This window comes from Coregonus lavaretus (genome assembly GCF_964263955.1).
Source record: "Coregonus lavaretus genome assembly, contig: HAP1_SCAFFOLD_439, whole genome shotgun sequence".
Taxonomy (NCBI): Eukaryota; Metazoa; Chordata; class Actinopteri; order Salmoniformes; family Salmonidae; genus Coregonus; species Coregonus lavaretus.
Genome location: NW_028165087.1, coordinates 338,534 through 357,623, shown reverse-complemented (window position 1 = coordinate 357,623; position 19,090 = coordinate 338,534). Strand labels below are relative to the sequence as shown.

The 19,090-nt window shown below is 46.0% G+C and overlaps 1 protein-coding gene and 1 long non-coding RNA gene across 3 annotated transcripts in view; one reads left to right on the top strand and one right to left on the bottom strand.

Moving 5' to 3' along the window:
* Positions 1-19,090, bottom strand: part of LOC311116282 (protein CLEC16A-like) — a 137,035-nt gene that overhangs the window by 3,290 nt on the left and 114,655 nt on the right. The window contains 4 exon segments of the mRNA XM_084191385.1: positions 7,600-7,773; positions 9,428-9,632; positions 10,185-10,336; positions 18,354-18,474. Coding sequence (XP_084047511.1) covers positions 7,600-7,773; positions 9,428-9,632; positions 10,185-10,336; positions 18,354-18,474 — 652 coding nt within the window.
* Positions 15,552-16,432, top strand: LOC311116280. Of its 2 annotated transcripts, none has more exons than XR_014611391.1 (3): positions 15,552-15,848; positions 16,034-16,216; positions 16,284-16,432. It is a non-coding gene; the product is annotated as an uncharacterized lncRNA (long non-coding RNA). The 2 variants fall into 2 exon arrangements; XR_014611392.1 differs by having other exon boundaries at positions 16,034-16,256; positions 16,316-16,432.

Sequence of the window (19,090 nt, the reverse complement as noted above, 5' to 3'; positions counted from 1 at the left end):
TAGAGGAAACAGGAGAGAGAGATGGAGCTAGAGGAAACAGGAGAGAGAGATGGAGCTAGAGGAAACAGGAGAGAGAGATGGAGCTAGAGGAAACAGAAGAGAGATGGAGCTAGAGGAAGTAGTGGAAACAGAAGAGAGAGATGGAGCTAGAGGAAGAAGAGGAAACAGAAGAGAGAGATGGAGCTAGAGGAAGTAGAGGAAACAGGAGAGAGAGATGGAGCTAGAGGAAGTAGAGGAAACAGGAGAGAGAGATGGAGCTAGAGGAAGTAGAGGAAACAGGAGAGAGAGATGGAGCTAGAGGAAGTAGAGGAAACAGGAGAGAGAGATGGAGCTAGAGGAAGTAGAGGAAACAGGAGAGAGAGATGGAGCTAGAGGAAGTAGAGGAAACAGGAGAGAGATGGAGCTAGAGGAAGTAGAGGAAACAGAAGAGAGAGATGGAGCTAGAGGAAGTAGAGGAAACAGGAGAGAGAGATGGAGCTAGAGGAAGTAGAGGAAACAGGAGAGAGAGATGGAGCTAGAGGAAGTAGAGGAAACAGGAGAGAGATGGAGCTAGAGGAAGTAGAGGAAACAGAAGAGAGAGATGGAGCTAGAGGAAGTAGAGGAAACAGGAGAGAGAGATGGAGCTAGAGGAAACAGGAGAGAGAGATGGAGCTAGAGGAAGTAGAGGAAACAGAAGAGAGAGATGGAGCTAGAGGAAACAGGAGAGAGAGATGGAGCTAGAGGAAGTAGAGGAAACAGGAGAGAGAGATGGAGCTAGAGGAAACAGAAGAGAGATGGAGCTAGAGGAAGTAGAGGAAACAGGAGAGAGAGATGGAGCTAGAGGAAGTAGAGGAAACAGGAGAGAGAGATGGAGCTAGAGGAAGTAGAGGAAACAGGAGAGAGAGATGGAGCTAGAGGAAGTAGAGGAAACAGAAGAGAGAGATGGAGCTAGAGGAAGTAGAGGAAACAGGAGAGAGAGATGGAGCTAGAGGAAGTAGAGGAAACAGGAGAGAGATGGAGCTAGAGGAAGTAGAGGAAACAGGAGAGAGAGATGGAGCTAGAGGAAACAGGAGAGAGAGATGGAGCTAGAGGAAGTAGAGGAAACAGGAGAGAGAGATGGAGCTAGAGGAAGTAGAGGAAACAGGAGAGAGAGATGGAGCTAGAGGGAGCTGGAGAGAGAGATGGAGCTAGAGGAAACAGGAGAGAGAGATGGAGCTAGAGGAAGTAGAGGAAACAGGAGAGAGAGATGGAGCTAGAGGAAACAGGAGAGAGAGATGGAGCTAGAGGAGGTAGAGGAAACAGAAGAGAGAGATGGAGCTAGAGGAAACAGAAGAGAGAGATGGAGCTAGAGGAAACAGAAGAGAGAGATGGAGCTAGAGCAAACCGGAGAGAGAGATGGAGCTAGAGGAAGTAGAGGAAACAGGAGAGAGAGATGGAGCTAGAGGAAGTAGAGGAAACAGGAGAGAGAGATGGAGCTAGAGGAAGTAGAGGAAACAGGAGAGAGATGGAGCTAGAGGAAGTAGAGGAAACAGAAGAGAGAGATGGAGCTAGAGGAAGTAGAGGAAACAGGAGAGAGAGATGGAGCTAGAGGGAGCTGGAGAGAGAGATGGAGCTAGAGGAAACAGGAGAGAGAGATGGAGCTAGAGGAAGTAGAGGAAACAGGAGAGAGAGATGGAGCTAGAGGAAACAGGAGAGAGAGATGGAGCTAGAGGAGGTAGAGGAAACAGAAGAGAGAGATGGAGCTAGAGGAAACAGAAGAGAGAGATGGAGCTAGAGGAAACAGAAGAGAGAGATGGAGCTAGAGCAAACCGGAGAGAGAGATGGAGCTAGAGGAAGTAGAGGAAACAGGAGAGAGAGATGGAGCTAGAGGAAGTAGAGGAAACAGAATAGAGAGATGGAGCTAGAGGAAACAGAAGAGAGAGATGGAGCTAGAGGAAGTAGAAGAGAGAGATGGAGCTAGAGGAAGTAGAGGAAACAGAATAGAGAGATGGAGCTAGAGGAAACAGAAGAGAGAGATGGAGCTAGAGGAAGTAGAGGAAACAGAAGAGAGAGATGGAGCTAGAGGAAGTAGAGGAAACAGAATAGAGAGATGGAGCTAGAGGAAACAGAAGAGAGAGATGGAGCTAGAGGAAGTAGATGAAACAGAAGAGAGAGATGGAGCTAGAGGAAACAGAAGAGAGAGATGGAGCTAGAGGAAGTAGAGGAAACAGGAGAGAGAGATGGAGCTAGAGGAAACAGAAGAGAGAGATGGAGCTAGAGGAAGTAGAGGAAACAGGAGAGAGAGATGGAGCTAGAGGAAGTAGAGGAAACAGAAGAGAGAGATGGAGCTAGAGGAAGTAGAGGAAACAGAAGAAAGAGATGGAGCTAGAGGAAGTAGAGGAAACAGAAGAAAGAGATGGAGCTAGAGGAAGTAGAGGAAACAGGAGAGAGAGATGGAGCTAGAGGAAACAGAAGAGAGAGATGGAGCTAGAGGAAGTAGAGGAAACAGGAGAGAGAGATGGAGCTAGAGGAAGTAGAGGAAACAGGAGAGAGAGATGGAGCTAGAGGAAACAGGAGAGAGAGATGGAGCTAGAGGAAGTAGAGGAAACAGAAGAGAGAGATGGAGCTAGAGGAAGTAGAGGAAACAGAAGAAAGAGATGGAGCTAGAGGAAACAGAAGAGAGAGATGGAGCTAGAGGAAACAGAAGAGAGAGATAGAGCTAGAGGAAGTAGAGGAAACAGGTGAGAGAGATGGAGCTAGAGGAAACAGGAGAGAGAGATGGAGCTAGAGGAAGTAGAGGAAACAGAAGAGAGAGATGGAGCTAGAGGAAACAGAAGAGAGAGATGGAGCTAGAGGAAACTGTAGAGAGAGATGGAGCTAGAGGAAGTAGAGGAAACAGGAGAGAGAGATGGAGCTAGAGGAAGTAGAGGAAACAGGAGAGAGAGATGGAGCTAGAGGAAGTAGAGGAAACAGAAGAGAGAGATGGAGCTAGAGGAAGTAGAGGAAACAGGAGAGGGAGATGGAGCTAGAGGAAACAGGAGAGAGATGGAGCTAGAGGAAGTAGAGGAAACAGAAGAGAGAGATGGAGCTAGAGGAAACAGAAGAGAGAGATGGAGCTAGAGGAAACAGAAGAGAGAGATGGAGCTAGAGGAAGTAGAGGAAACAGAAGAGAGAGATGGAGCTAGAGGAAGTAGAGGAAACAGGAGAGAGAGATGGAGCTAGAGGAAGTAGAGGAAACAGAAGAAAGATATGGAGCTAGAGGAAACAGGAGCGAGAGATGGAGCTAGAGGAAGTAGAGGAAACAGGACAGAGAGATGGAGCTAGAGGAAGTAGAGGAAACAGAAGAAAGAGATGGAGCTAGAGGAAGTAGAGGAAACAGAAGAAAGAGATGGAGCTAGAGGAAACAGAAGAGAGAGATGGAGCTAGAGGAAACAGAAGAGAGAGATGGAGCTAGAGGGAACAGAAGAGAGAGATGGAGCTAGAGGAAGTAGAGGAAACAGGAGAGAGAGATGGAGCTAGAGGAAGTAGAGGAAACAGAAGAGAGAGATGGAGCTAGAGGAAACAGAAGAGAGAGATGGAGCTAGAGGAAGTAGAGGAAACAGGAGAGAGAGATGGAGCTAGAGGAAGTAGAGGAAACAGAAGAGAGAGATGGAGCTAGAGGAAGTAGAGGAAACAGAAGAGAGAGATGGAGCTAGAGGAAGTAGAGGAAACAGGAGAAAGAGATGGAGCTAGAGGAAGTAGAGGAAACAGGAGAGAGAGATGGAGCTAGAGGAAGTAGAGGAAACAGAAGAGAGAGATGGAGCTAGAGGAAGTAGAGGAAACAGGAGAGAGAGATGGAGCTAGAGGAAGTAGAGGAAACAGATGGGAGATGGAGATAGAGGAAGTAGAGGAAACAGAAGAGAGAGGTGGAGCTAGAGGAAGTAGAGGAAACAGGAGAGAGAGATGGAGCTAGAGGAAGTAGAGGAAACAGAAGAGAGAGATGGAGCTAGAGGAAACAGGAGAGAGAGATGGAGCTAGAGGAAGTAGAGGAAACAGAAGAGAGAGATGGAGCTAGAGGAAACAGGAGAGAGAGATGGAGCTAGAGGAAGTAGAGGAAACAGAAGAGAGAGATGGAGCTAGAGGAAGTAGAGGAAACAGAAGAGAGAGATGGAGCTAGAGGAAACAGGAGAGAGAGATGGAGCTAGAGGAAGTAGAGGAAACAGAAGAGAGAGATGGAGCTAGAGGAAGTAGAGGAAACAGAAGAGAGAGATGGAGCTAGAGGAAACAGGAGAGAGAGATGGAGCTAGAGGAAGTAGAGGAAACAGGAGAGAGAGATGGAGCTAGAGGAAGTAGAGGAAACAGAAGAGAGAGATGGAGCTAGAGAAAACAGAAGAGAGATGGAGCTAGAGGAAACAGGAGAGAGATATGGAGCTAGAGGAAGTAGAGGAAACAGAAGAGAGAGATGGAGCTAGAGGAAGTAGAGGAAACAGGAGAGAGAGATGGAGCTAGAGGAAACAGAAGAGAGAGATGGAGCTAGAGGAAGTAGAGGAAACAGGAGAGAGAGATGGAGCTAGAGGAAGTAGAGGAAACAGATGGGAGATGGAGCTAGAGGAAGTAGAGGAAACAGAAGAGAGAGATGGAGCTTGAGGAAGTAGAGGAAACAGAAGAGAGAGATGGAGCTAGAGGAAACAGAAGAGAGAGATGGAGCTAGAGGAAGTAGAGGAAACAGGAGAGAGAGATGGAGCTAGAGGAAGTAGAGGAAACAGATGGGAGATGGAGCTAGAGGAAGTAGAGGAAACAGAAGAGAGAGATGGAGCTAGAGGAAGTAGAGGAAACAGAAGAGAGAGATGGAGCTAGAGGAAGTAGAGGAAACAGAAGAGAGAGATGGAGCTAGAGGAAGTAGAGGGAACAGAAGAGAGAGATGGAGCTAGAGGAAACAGGAGAGAGAGATGGAGCTAGAGGAAGTAGAGGAAACAGAAGAGAGAGATGGAGCTAGAGGAAGTAGAGGAAACAGAAGAGAGAGATGGAGCTAGAGGAAGTAGAGGAAACAGGAGAGAGAGATGGAGCTAGAGGAAGTAGAGGAAACAGGAGAGAGAGATGGAGCTAGAGGAAACAGAAGAGAGAGAGATGGAGCTAGAGGAAGTAGAGGAAACAGGAGAGAGAGATGGAGCTAGAGGAAGTAGAGGAAACAGAAGAGAGAGATGGAGCTAGAGGAAGTAGAGGGAACAGAAGAGAGAGATGGAGCTAGAGGAAGTAGAGGAAACAGAAGAGAGAGATGGAGCTAGAGGAAGTAGAGGAAACAGGAGAGAGAGATGGAGCTAGAGGAAGTAGAGGAAACAGGAGAGAGAGATGGAGCTAGAGGAAGTAGAGGAAACAGAAGAGAGAGATGGAGCTAGAGGAAACAGGAGAGAGAGATGGAGCTAGAGGAAGTAGAGGAAACAGAATAGAGAGATGGAGCTAGAGGAAGTAGAGGAAACAGGAGAGAGAGATGGAGCTAGAGGAAGTAGAGGAAACAGGAGAGAGAGATGGAGCTAGAGGAAGTAGAGGAAACAGGAGAGAGAGATGGAGCTAGAGGAAGTAGAGGAAACAGGAGAGAGAGATGGAGCTAGAGGAAGTAGAGGAAACAGAATAGAGAGATGGAGCTAGAGGAAACAGGAGAGAGAGATGGAGCTAGAGGAAGTAGAGGAAACAGGAGAGAGAGATGGAGCTAGAGGAAACAGAAGAGAGAGATGGAGCTAGAGGAAGTAGAGGAAACAGAAGAGAGAGATGGAGCTAGAGGAAACAGAAGAGAGAGATGGAGCTAGAGGAAGTAGAGGAAACAGAAGAGAGAGATGGAGCTAGAGGAAGTAGAGGAAACAGGAGAGAGAGATGGAGCTAGAGGAAGTAGAGGAAACAGGAGAGAGAGATGGAGCTAGAGGAAGTAGAGGAAACAGAATAGAGAGATGGAGCTAGAGGAAACAGGAGAGAGAGATGGAGCTAGAGGAAGTAGAGGAAACAGGAGAGAGAGATGGAGCTAGAGGAAGTAGAGGAAACAGGAGAGAGAGATGGAGCTAGAGGAAGTAGAGGAAACAGAAGAGAGAGATGGAGCTAGAGGAAACAGAAGAGAGAGATGGAGCTAGAGGAAGTAGAGGAAACAGGAGAGAGAGATGGAGCTAGAGGAAACAGAAGAGAGAGATGGAGCTAGAGGAAACAGGAGAGAGAGATGGAGCTAGAGGAAACAGAAGAGAGAGATGGAGCTAGAGGAAGTAGAGGAAACAGAAGAGAGAGATGGAGCTTGAGGAAACAGAAGAGAGAGATGGAGCTAGAGGAAACAGGAGAGAGAGATGGAGCTAGAGGAAGTAGAGGAAACAGGAGAGAGAGATGGAGCTAGAGGAAGTAGAGGAAACAGGAGAGAGAGATGGAGCTAGAGGAAGTAGAGGAAACAGAAGAGAGAGATGGAGCTAGAGGAAGTAGAGGAAACAGGAGAGAGAGATGGAGCTAGAGGAAGTAGAGGAAACAGGAGAGAGAGATGGAGCTAGAGTTAGTAGGCGAAACAGCACCACTATTATTGTTTTGTTGACCAAGCGGAGGTGAGGAGCGTTGATATTGTTCTGTTTTATCCCGCATGCAATGACGTCAGAGGAAGAAAAAAAAACAGCGCTGGTTGTTTCCAGTAACTTCTTTGTTGTTGTAATATCCCAAACAGACACGGCAGTTTGACCATGAAGGATTCCAGCTTTAATGTAATATATATATATAGCCTACTCAGATTCAGAGGATCTCCGGAGAGACCTGAAAATTGCTTTGCAGCGACGCTCCCCATCCAACCTGACAGAGCTTGAGAGGATCTGCAGAGAACAATGGGAGAAACTCCCCAAATACAGGTGTGCCAAGCTTGTAGCGTCATACCCAAGAAGACTCAAGGCTGTAATCGCTGCCAAAGGTGCTTCAACAGAGTACTGAGTGTGAAGGGTCTGAATATTTATGTAAATGTGATATTTCAGTTTAATATTTGTAATAAATTAGCAAAAAAAAAAAAAAAAAAGGATTCTAGCTTTAATGTAATATACAGTGGGGAGAACAAGTATTTGATACACTGCCGATTTTGCAGGTTTTCCTACTTACAAAGCATGTAGAGGAGAGGTTGGAGTCTGTTTGATTGAGTGTGTGGACAGGTGTCTTTTATACAGGTAACGAGTTCAAACAGGTGCAGTTAATACAGGTAATGAGTGGAGAACAGGAGGGCTTCTTAAAGAAAAACTAACAGGTCTGTGAGAGCCGGAATTCTTACTGGTTGGTAGGTGATCAAATACTTATGTCATGCAATAAAATGCAAATTAATTACTTAAAAATCATACAATGTGATTTTCTGGATTTTTGTTTTAGATTCCGTCTCTCACAGTTGAAGTGTACCTATGATAAAAAAATGACAGACCTCTACATGCTTTGTAAGTAGGAAAACCTGCAAAATCGGCAGTGTATCAAATACTTGTTCTCCCCACAGTATAAACAGCCTACTCAGATTCAGAGGAAATCACACCACTTAGATACATAGAAACCAACTATTCTGGGATACATTAAACCGCTTCTGTTAAAGCTGAAATGACGCAAGCTGAACATACACCTGGTGGTGCCTGTACACGAGAGTGTGTAACTGGATGTGTGTGTGTGTGTGTGTGTTACCTGGGACCTTGTCAACGGAGGCGAACACAGATCTCTGTGCGGTGGGGTCGTTCGGCGCTCGACGTGATTGGTCGTAGAAGCGGAAAGGGAGTTGACCGCCGGCGGCAGTGTTTCCTGTCTGGCCGAACCCCAGGACCTCTGACGAACTGGGCTGGACAGGCAGGTCTAGTAATGCTGGGGACACACAGAGATGTTAGAGTGGGAGGTGTCTCCTCTCTGTGTCTCTCTCTCTCTCTCTCTCTCTCTCTCTCTCTCTCTCCCCCTGTCTCTCTCTCTCTCTCTCCCCCTGTCTCTCTCTCTCTCTCTCCCCCTGTCTCTCTCTCTCCCCCTGTCTCTCGCTCTCCCCCTGTCTCTCGCTCTCTCCCCCTGTCTCTCTCTCTCTCTCTCTCTCCCCCTGTCTCTCCCTGTCTGTCTGTCTGTCTCTCTCTCTCTCTCTCTCTCTCTCTCTCCCTGTCGCTCTCTCTCCCCCTGTCTCTCTCTCTCTCTCTCTCTCTCTCTCTCTCCCTGTCGCCCTCCCTCCCCACTTGCCAAAGCAAGTGAAGTAGATAGTAAATAATATTAACAGTAAACATTACACTCAGAAGTTCCAAAAGAATAAAGACATTTCAAATGTCATATTATGTATATATACAGTGTTGTAACAATGTGCAAATAGTTCAAGTACAAATGGGAAAATAAATCAACATAAATAGGGGTTGTATTTACAATGGTGTTTGTTCTTCACTGGTTGCCCTTTTCTTGTGGCAACAGGTCACAAATCTTGCAGCTGTGGTGGCACACTGTGGTTTTTCACCAAATAGATATGGGAGTTTATCAAAATTGGATTTGTTTTCAAATTCTTTGTGGGTCTGTGTAATCTGAGGGAAATATGTGTCTCTAATATGGTCATACATTTGGCAGGAGGTTAGGAAGTGCAGCTCAGTTTCCACCTCATTTTGTGGGCAGTGTGCACATAGCCTGTCTTCTCTTGAGAGCCAGGTCTGCCTACGGTGGCCTTTCTCAATAGCAAGGCTATGCTCACTGAGTCTGTACATAGTCAAAGCTTTCCTTCATTTTGGGTCAGTCACAGTGGTCAGGTATTCTGCCACTGTGTACTCTCTGTTTAGGGCCAAATAGCATTCTAGTTTGCTCTGTTTTTTTGTTAATACTTTCCAATGTGTCAAGTAATTCTCTTTTTGTTTTCTCATGATTTGGTTGGGTCTAATTGTGTTGCTGTCCTGGGGCACTGTGGGGTCTCTCGCTCTCTCTGTCTCTCTCTCTCAGCCTCTCTCTCTCAGCCTCTCTCTCCCGTCTCCCGTCTCCCTCTCCCCGTCTCTCTCTCTCCCCGTCTCTCTCTCTCTCCCCGTCTCTCTCTCTCTCCCCGTCTCTCTCCCCCCCCGTCTCTCTCTCTCCGTTTCTCTCTCCCCCGTCTCTCTCTCTCCCGCGTCTCTCTCTCTCCCCCCGTCTCTCTCTCTCCCCCGTGTCTCTCTCTCCCCCGTCTCTCTCTCTCCCCCGTCTCCCTCTCTCCCCCGTCTCTCTCTCTCCCCGTCTCTCCCCCGTCTCTCTCTCTCCCCGTCTCTCTCTCTCTCCCCGTCTCTCTCTCTCTCCCCGTCTCTCTCTCTCCGTTTCTCTCTCCCCCGTCTCTCTCTCTCCCGCGTCTCTCTCTCTCCCCCCGTCTCTCTCTCTCCCCCGTGTCTCTCTCTCCCCCGTCTCTCTCTCTCTCCCCCGTCTCTCTCTCTCCCCGTCTCTCCCCCGTCTCTCTCTCTCCCCGTCTCTCTCTCTCTCCCCGTCTCTCTCTCTCTCCCCCGTCTCTCGCTCTCTCCCCCCGTCTCTCTCTCTCTCTCTCTACCTGCTATCCTCTGTGTCTTCATGCGTCTGGCCTGTATCCTTCCCTTGGCCAGGCGTTGCTTAGCGATTATGCAGCGGATGTGGTCGGCGAATATGAAGTTAGCCTGCAGGATGGGGAGGGGCTTGGCGTGGGGGTTGGACGAGGGCTTGTGGATGATGATATTCAACGCTCTGCTGTCATCCTCTACGCCAGACACCTGCATGTCCTGTTGGGGGGAGAGAGAGAGAGAGAGAGAGAAACGCTGTTACGGTCTGGTAATGCCAGGCGTTACGGTCTGGTAATGCCAGGTTTTACGGTCTGGTAACGCCAGGTGTTACGGTCTGGTAATGCCAGGTTTTACGGTCTGGTAATGCCAGGTTTTACGGTCTGGTAACGCCAGGTGTTACGGTCTGGTAACGCCAGGTGTTACGGTCTGGTAACGCCAGGCGTTACGGTCTTATGTCTGTAATGTCCTGTTTGTTTTGAAGACTAGCTGTTGTCATGACGTCAGCCTGTGTGGAGGGGAGAGGTTAGACTCTTTTGACATGTAATAATCAGGGAGATACTACAGGACTACTTAAAAAAGGCTAACTGGATCACAGTTTGTCCATAAGGCATTTAACATGAACACACAGCTCCCCTCCCCCCACCCCCCTTCTCCCTCCCCTCCCTCCCCCCACCCCCCTTCTCCCTCCCCTCCCCCTCCCTCCCTCCTCCCTCCCCCACCCCCTCCACCCCCTCCCCCTCCCCTTCCTCCCTCCCTCCCCCCTCGTCTTACCTGTAGCAGCCCAGCGAACTTGACCACTCCCCAGCCCAGCCGTTTGGTTTCGGGTTCCACCAGGCTCATCTGGTACACGTCCACCGCCAGGAACCTTTGGGCCTGACCGCCCTCCTTACTCACCACCAAACAGGCGATCAGATCGCTGTTATCTACAGGGCGAGACCACAACCACAACCATAACACAACCACAACCATAACACAACCACAACGAACACTTGTTGCGCACAATGTTCTTACTGTGATATGTGGTTTGTTGGCTCTGGATACGAACGTCTGCTAAATGACTAAAAACGTTTTTAAAAAATGTAACAACCCCGTTCTTCCTCACCCCCACACAGGTTATCAGGTCACTGTTATCTAACAGAACACACAACCATGGACACTAACCCGCAAACGTAACCATAAAACAACCAGGTATCTTTTAAATGAGGAGTGTGGGACCACCGTGTCAAGACAGTAGAGACACACGATGAGAGGAAATATGTGGAGGTCAACATTCCATCTTTTAATATGAGATGTCATGTAAAATGAGTAAAGCCATGATTTCATCGTCAGCGATAAGTGAGGAATTAACGGTCCCAGAATAACCTTTAGTCTACAGAGCCCTGTCATTGATTGTGGTTGGAATTCCCCCCCGGTTTAAACTTAGCTGCAGTGGTAGGAACAAAATCTGCTTTGTCTTCCTCTTCAATGAAACAATGACATCAACGTTACTATCAGATAGACTTAATCATCAACCTCTGTCATACGTCACCATAAGCTCTCTATTAGATAGAGACTTAAACAACCGTCCCTCCCCAGGTCTCTATTAGATAGAGACTTAATCAACCAGTCCCTCCCCAGGTCTCTATTAGATAGAGACTTAATCAACCAGTCCCTCCCCAGGTCTCTATTAGATAGAGACTTAATCAACCGTCCCTCCCCAGCTCTCTATTAGATAGAGACTTAAACAACCGTCCCTCCCCAGGTCTCTATTAGATAGAGACTTAAACAACCGTCCCTCCCCAGCTCTCTATTAGATAGACTTAATCAACCGTCCCTCCCCAGGTCTCTATTAGATAGACTTAATCAACCGTCCCTCCCCAGGTCTCTATTAGATAGAGACTTAATCAACCGTCCCTCCCCAGGTCTCTATTAGATAGACTTAATCAACCGTCCCTCCCCAGGTCTCTATTAGATAGAGACTTAATCAACCGTCCCTCCCCAGGTCTCTATTAGATAGAGACTTAATCAACCGTCCCTCCCCAGCTCTCTATTAGATAGACTTAATCAACAGTCCCTCACCAGCTCTCTATTAGATAGAGACTTAATCAACCGTCCCTCCCCAGCTCTCTATTAGATAGACTTAATCAACCGTCCCTCCCCAGGTCTCTATTAGATAGAGACTTAATCAACCGTCCCTCCCCAGGTCTCTATTAGATAGAGACTTAATCAACCGTCCCTCCCCAGGTCTCTATTAGATAGAGACTTAATCAACCGTCCCTCCCCAGGTCTCTATTAGATAGAGACTTAATCAACCGTCCCTCCCCAGGTCTCTATTAGATAGAGACTTAATCAACCGTCCCTCCCCAGGTCTCTATTAGATAGAGACTTAATCAACCAGTCCCTCCCCAGCTCTCTATTAGATAGAGACTTAATCAACCGTCCCTCCCCAGGTCTCTATTAGATAGAGACTTAATCAACCGTCCCTCCCCAGGTCTCTATTAGATAGAGACTTAATCAACCGTCCCTCCCCAGGTCTCTATTAGATAGAGACTTAATCAACCGTCCCTCCCCCAGGTCTCTATTAGATAGAGACTTAATCAACCGTACCTCCCCAGCTCTCTATTAGATAGAGACTTAATCAACCAGTCCCTCCCCAGGTCTCTATTAGATAGAGACTTAATCAACCGTCCCTCCCCGGCTCTCTATTAGATAGAGACTTAATCAACCGTCCCTCCCCAGCTCTCTATTAGATAGAGACTTAATCAACCGTCCCTCCCCAGCTCTCTATTAGATAGAGACTTAATCAACCAGTCCCTCCCCAGGTCTCTATTAGATAGAGACTTAATCAACCGTCCCTCCCCAGGTCTCTATTAGATAGAGACTTAATCAACCAGTCCCTCCCCAGGTCTCTATTAGATAGAGACTTAATCAACCGTCCCTCCCCAGGTCTCTATTAGATAGAGACTTAATCAACCGTCCCTCCCCAGCTCTCTATTAGATAGAGACTTAATCAACCGTCCCTCCCCAGGTCTCTATTAGATAGAGACTTAATCAACCGTCCCTCCCCAGGTCTCTATTAGATAGAGACTTAATCAACCAGTCCCTCCCCAGGTCTCTATTAGATAGAGACTTAATCAACCGTCCCTCCCCAGGTCTCTATTAGATAGAGACTTAATCAACCGTCCCTCCCCAGGTCTCTATTAGATAGAGACTTAATCAACCAGTCCCTCCCCAGGTCTCTATTAGATAGAGACTTAATCAACCAGTCCCTCCCCAGGTCTCTATTAGATAGAGACTTAATCAACCAGTCCCTCCCCAGGTCTCTATTAGATAGAGACTCAAACAACCGTCCCTCCCCAGGTCTCTATTAGATAGAGACTTAATCAACCGTCCCTCCCCAGGTCTCTATTAGATAGAGACTTAATCAACCAGTCCCTCCCCAGGTCTCTATTAGATAGAGACTTAATCAACCGTCCCTCCCCAGCTCTCTATTAGATAGAGACTTAATCAACCGTCCCTCCCCAGGTCTGTCTCTGCATCAGAAGGGAAGTGATCAGTGTTTCATTCCGTTTTACCCCTCTCTGAGAGGAAGAACCTTGGTCCAGATTGATCTGCTCGATAAGTGTATCAGATTGGGTCAGAGATGAGAGTTGAGTCAGAGGTTTCCACTGAGGGCCTGAACCCCCCTCTGTCTGTTCCAACCTTATAACTGTAACCAACACACACACAGTCTTACTTAGGTCTAGAACATGGTCAGTCTTGATGAGGTCTTCAGAGTGTAACACAGTCTTACTTAGGTCTAGAACATGGTCAGTCTTGATGAGGTCTTCAGAGTGTAACACAGTCTTACTTAGGTCTAGAACATGGTCAGTCTTGATGAGGTCTTCAGAGTGTAACACACAGTCTTACTTAGGTCTAGAACATGGTCAGTCTTGATGAGGTCTTCAGAGTGTAACACACAGTCTTACTTAGGTCTAGAACATGGTCAGTCTTGATGCTTCAGAGTGTAACACACAGTCTTACTTAGGTCTAGAACATGGTCAGTCTTGATGAGGTCTTCAGAGTGTAACACACAGTCTTACTTAGGTCTAGAACATGGTCAGTCTTGATGAGGTCTTCAGAGTGTAACACACAGTCTTACTTAGGTCTAGAACATGGTCAGTCTTGATGAGGTCTTCAGAGTGTAACACACAGTCTTACTTAGGTCTAGAACATGGTCAGTCTTGATGAGGTCTTCAGAGTGTAACACACAGTCTTACTTAGGTCTAGAACATGGTCAGTCTTGATGAGGTCTTCAGAGTGTAACACACAGTCTTACTTAGGTCTAGAACATGGTCAGTCTTGATGAGGTCTTCAGAGTGCAACACACAGTCTTACTTAGGTCTAGAACATTGTCAGTCTTGATGAGGTCTTCAGAGTGTAACACACAGTCTTACTTAGGTCTAGAACATTGTCAGTCTTGATGAGGTCTTCAGAGTGTAACAAACACACAGTCTTACTTAGGTCTAGAACATAGTCAGTCTTGATGAGGTCTTCAGAGTGTAACACACAGTCTTACTTAGGTCTAGAACATAGTTAGTCTTGATGAGGTCTTCAGAGTGTAACACACAAACACACAGTCTTACTTAGGTTTAGAACATGGTCAGTCTTGATGAGGTCTTCAGAGTGTAACACACAGTCTTACTTAGGTCTAGAACATGGTCAGTCTTGATGAGGTCTTCAGAGTGTAACACAGTCTTACTTAAGTCTAGAACATGGTCAGTCTTGATGAGGTCTTCAGAGTGTAACACAGTCTTACTTAGGTCTAGAACATGGTCAGTCTTGATGAGGTCTACAGAGTGTAACACACAGTCTTACTTAGGTCTAGAACATGGTCAGTCTTGATGAGGTCTTCAGAGTGTAACACACAAACACACAGTCTTACTTAGGTCTAGAACATGGTCAGTCTTGATGAGGTCTTCAGAGTGTAACACACAGTCTTACTTAGGTCTAGAACATGGTCAGTCTTGATGAGGTCTTCAGAGTGTAACACACAGTCTTACTTAGGTCTAGAACATGGTCAGTCTTGATGAGGTCTTCAGAGTGCAACACACAGTCTTACTTAGGTCTAGAACATTGTCAGTCTTGATGAGGTCTTCAGAGTGCAACACACAGTCTTACTTAGGTCTAGAACATTGTCAGTCTTGATGAGGTCTTCAGAGTGTAACACACAGTCTTACTTAGGTCTAGAACATGGTCAGTCTTGATGAGGTCTTCAGAGTGTAACACACAGTCTTACTTAGGTCTAGAACATGGTCAGTCTTGATGAGGTCTTCAGAGTGTAACACACAGTCTTACTTAGGTCTAGAACATAGTCAGTCTTGATGAGGTCTTCAGAGTGTAACACACAGTCTTACTTAGGTCTAGAACATAGTTAGTCTTGATGAGGTCTTCAGAGTGTAACACACAAACACACAGTCTTACTTAGGTCTAGAACATGGTCAGTCTTGATGAGGTCTTCAGAGTGTAACACACAGTCTTACTTAGGTCTAGAACATTGTCAGTCTTGATGAGGTCTTCAGAGTGTAACACACAGTCTTACTTAGGTCTAGAACATTGTCAGTCTTGATGAGGTCTTCAGAGTGTAACACAGTCTTACTTAGGTCTAGAACATTGTCAGTCTTGATGAGGTCTTCAGAGTGTAACACACAGTCTTAGGTCTAGAACATGGTCAGTCTTGATGAGGTCTTCAGAGTGTAACAAACACACAGTCTTACTTAGGTCTAGAACATAGTCAGTCTTGATGAGGTCTTCAGAGTGTAACACACAGTCTTACTTAGGTCTAGAACATGGTCAGTCTTGATGAGGTCTTCAGAGTGTAACACACAAACACACAGTCTTACTTAGGTCTAGAACATGGTCAGTCTTGATGAGGTCTTCAGAGTCTAACACACAGTCTTACTTAGGTCTAGAACATGGTCAGTCTTGATGAGGTCTTCAGAGTGTAACACACAGTCTTACTTAGGTCTAGAACATGGTCAGTCTTGATGAGGTCTTCAGAGTGTAACACAGTCTTACTTAGGTCTAGAACATAGTCAGTCTTGATGAGGTCTTCAGAGTGTAACACACAGTCTTACTTAGGTCTAGAACATGGTCAGTATTGATGAGGTCTTCAGAGTGTAACACACAAACACACAGTCTTACTTAGGTCTAGAACATGGTCAGTCTTGATGAGGTCTTCAGAGTGTAACACACAAACACACAGTCTTACTTAGGTCTAGAACATGGTCAGTCTTGATGAGGTCTTCAGAGTGTAACACACAGTCTTACTTAGGTTTAGAACATGGTCAGTCTTGATGAGGTCTTCAGAGTGTAACACACAGTCTTACTTAGGTCTAGAACATGGTCAGTCTTGATGAGGTCTTCAGAGTGTAACACAGTCTTACTTAGGTCTAGAACATGGTCAGTCTTGATGAGGTCTTCAGAGTGTAACACACAAACACACAGTCTTACTTAAGTCTAGAACATAGTCGGTCTTGATGAGGTCTTCAGAGTGTAACACATAGTCTTACTTAGGTCTAGAACATCATCAGTCTTGATGAGGTCTTCAGAGTGTAACACACAGTCTTATTTAGGTCTAGAACATGGTCAGTCTTGATGAGGTCTTCAGAGTGTAACACACAGTCTTACTTAGGTCTAGAACATGGTCAGTCTTGATGAGGTCTTCAGAGTGTAACACACAAACACACAGTCTTACTTAGGTCTAGAACATGGTCAGTCTTGATGAGGTCTTCAGAGTGTAACACAGTCTTACTTAGGTCTAGAACATGGTCAGTCTTGATGAGGTCTTCAGAGTGTAACACACAAACACACAGTCTTACTTAGGTCTAGAACATGTTCAGTCTTGATGAGGTCTTCAGAGTGTAACACACAGTCTTACTTAGGTCTAGAACATGGTCAGTCTTGATGAGGTCTTCAGAGTGTAACACAGTCTTACTTAGGTCTAGAACATGGTCAGTCTTGATGAGGTCTTCAGAGTGTAACACACAGTCTTACTTAGGTCTAGAACATAGTCAGTCTTGATGAGGTCTTCAGAGTGTAACACACAGTTTTACTTAGGTCTAGAACATGGTCAGTCTTGATGAGGTCTTCAGAGTGTAACACACAGTCTTACTTAGGTCTAGAACATTGTCAGTCTTGATGAGGTATTCAGAGTGTAACACAGTCTTACTTAGGTCTAGAACATAGTCAGTCTTGATGAGGTCTTCAGAGTGTAACACACAGTCTTACTTAGGTCTAGAACATGGTCAGTATTGATGAGGTCTTCAGAGTGTAACACACAAACACAGTCTTACTTAGGTCTAGAACATGGTCAGTCTTGATGAGGTCTTCAGAGTGTAACACACAAACACACAGTCTTACTTAGGTCTAGAACATTGTCAGTCTTGATGAGGTCTTCAGAGTGTAACACACAGTCTTATTTAGGTCTAGAACATGGTCAGTCTTGATGAGGTCTTCAGAGTGTAACACACAGTCTTACTTAGGTCTAGAACATGGTCAGTCTTGATGAGGTCTTCAGAGTGTAACACAGTCTTATTTAGGTCTAGAACATGGTCAGTATTGATGAGGTCTTCAGAGTGTAACACACAAACACACAGTCTTACTTAGGTCTAGAACATGGTCAGTCTTGATGAGGTCTTCAGAGTGTAACACACAAACACACAGTCTTACTTAGGTCTAGAACATTGTCAGTCTTGATGAGGTCTTCAGAGTGTAACACACAGTCTTATTTAGGTCTAGAACATGGTCAGTCTTGATGAGGTCTTCAGAGTGTAACACACAGTCTTACTTAGGTTTAGAACATGGTCAGTCTTGATGAGGTCTTCAGAGTGTAACACACAGTCTTACTTAGGTCTAGAACATGGTCAGTCTTGATGAGGTCTTCAGAGTGTAACACACAGTCTTACTTAGGTTTAGAACATGGTCAGTCTTGATGAGGTCTTCAGAGTGTAACACACAGTCTTACTTAGGTCTAGAACATCCTCAGTCTTGATGAGGTCTTCAGAGTGTAACACACAGTCTTATTTAGGTCTAGAACATGGTCAGTCTTGATGAGGTCTTCAGAGTGTAACACACAAACACACAGTCTTACTTAGGTCTAGAACATGTTCAGTCTTGATGAGGTATTCAGAGTGTAACACACAGTCTTACTTAGGTCTAGAACATGGTCAGTCTTGATGAGGTCTTCAGAGTGTAGCAAAGTCTTACTTAGGTCTAGAACATTGTCAGTCTTGATGAGGTCTTCAGAGTGTAACACACAGTCTTACTTAGGTCTAGAACAGTCAGTCTTGATGAGGTCTTCAGAGTGTAACACACAGTTTTACTTAGGTCTAGAACATAGTCAGTCTTGATGAGGTCTTCAGAGTGTAACACACAGTCTTACTTAGGTCTAGAACATGGTCAGTCTTGATGAGGTCTTCAGAGTGTAACACACAGTCTTACTTAGGTCTAGAACATGGTCAGTCTTGATGAGGTCTTCAGAGTGTAACACACAGTTTTACTTAGGTCTAGAACATAGTCAGTCTTGATGAGGTCTTCAGAGTGTAACACACAGTCTTACTTAGGTCTAGAACATGGTCAGTCTTGATGATGTCTTCAGAGTGTAACACACAGTCTTACTTAGGTCTAGAACATGGTCAGTCTTGATGAGGTCTTCAGAGTGTAACACACAGTCTTACTTAGGTCTAGAACATGGTCAGTCTTGATGAGGTCTTCAGAGTGTAACACACAGTCTTACTTAGGTCTAGAACATGGTCAGTCTTGATGAGGTCTTCAGAGTGTAACACACAGTCTTACTTAGGTCTAGAATATTGTCAGTCTTGATGAGGTCTTCAGAGTGTAACACACAGTCTTACTTAGGTCTAGAATATGGTCAGTCTTGATGAGGTCTTCAGAGTGTAACACACAAACACACAATCTTACTTAGGTCTAGAACATCGTCAGTCTTGATGAGGTCTTCAGAGCGTGTGAGAGGAAGCTGTGTCTCTGGTTCTCCCTGCAGCTGAAGAGATAATGATCTCAACATGAAGAACACACGGATGGCCTGTAGAAGAGAACACAGGTCACTAACATATTCAACACAGAGTGGCTGGGTCAGTGTGTGTCAGTGTGTGTTTGTCTCAGTGTGTGTGTGTGTGTGTGTGTGTGTCTCAGAGTGTGTTTGTCTCAGTGTGTGTTTGTCTCAGTGTGTGTGTGTCTCAGTGTGTGTGTGTCTCAGTGTGTGTTTGTGTGTGTCTCAGTGTGTGTTTGTCTCAGTGTGTGTTTGTCTCAGTGTGTGTTTGTCTCAGTGTGTGTGTGTCTCAGTGTGTGTTTGTGTGTGTGTCTCAGTGTGTGTGTGTCTCAGTGTGTGTGTGTGTGTGTCTCAGTGTGTGTGTCTCAGTGTGTGTGTCTCAGTGTGTGTGTGTGTGTGTGTGTGTGTGTGTGTGTCTCAGTGTGTGTGTGTGTGTGTGTGTCTCAGTGTGTGTGTGTGTGTGTGTGTGTGTGTGTGTGTGTGTGTGTCTCAGTGTGTGTGTGTGTGTGTGTGTGTGTGTGTGTGTGTGTCTCAGTGTGTGTGTCAGTGTGTGTGTGTGTCTCAGTGTGTGTGTGTGTGCGTGTCTCAGTGTGTGTGTGTGTGCGTGTCAGTGTGTGTGTGTGTGCGCGTGTCAGTGTGTGTGTGCGTG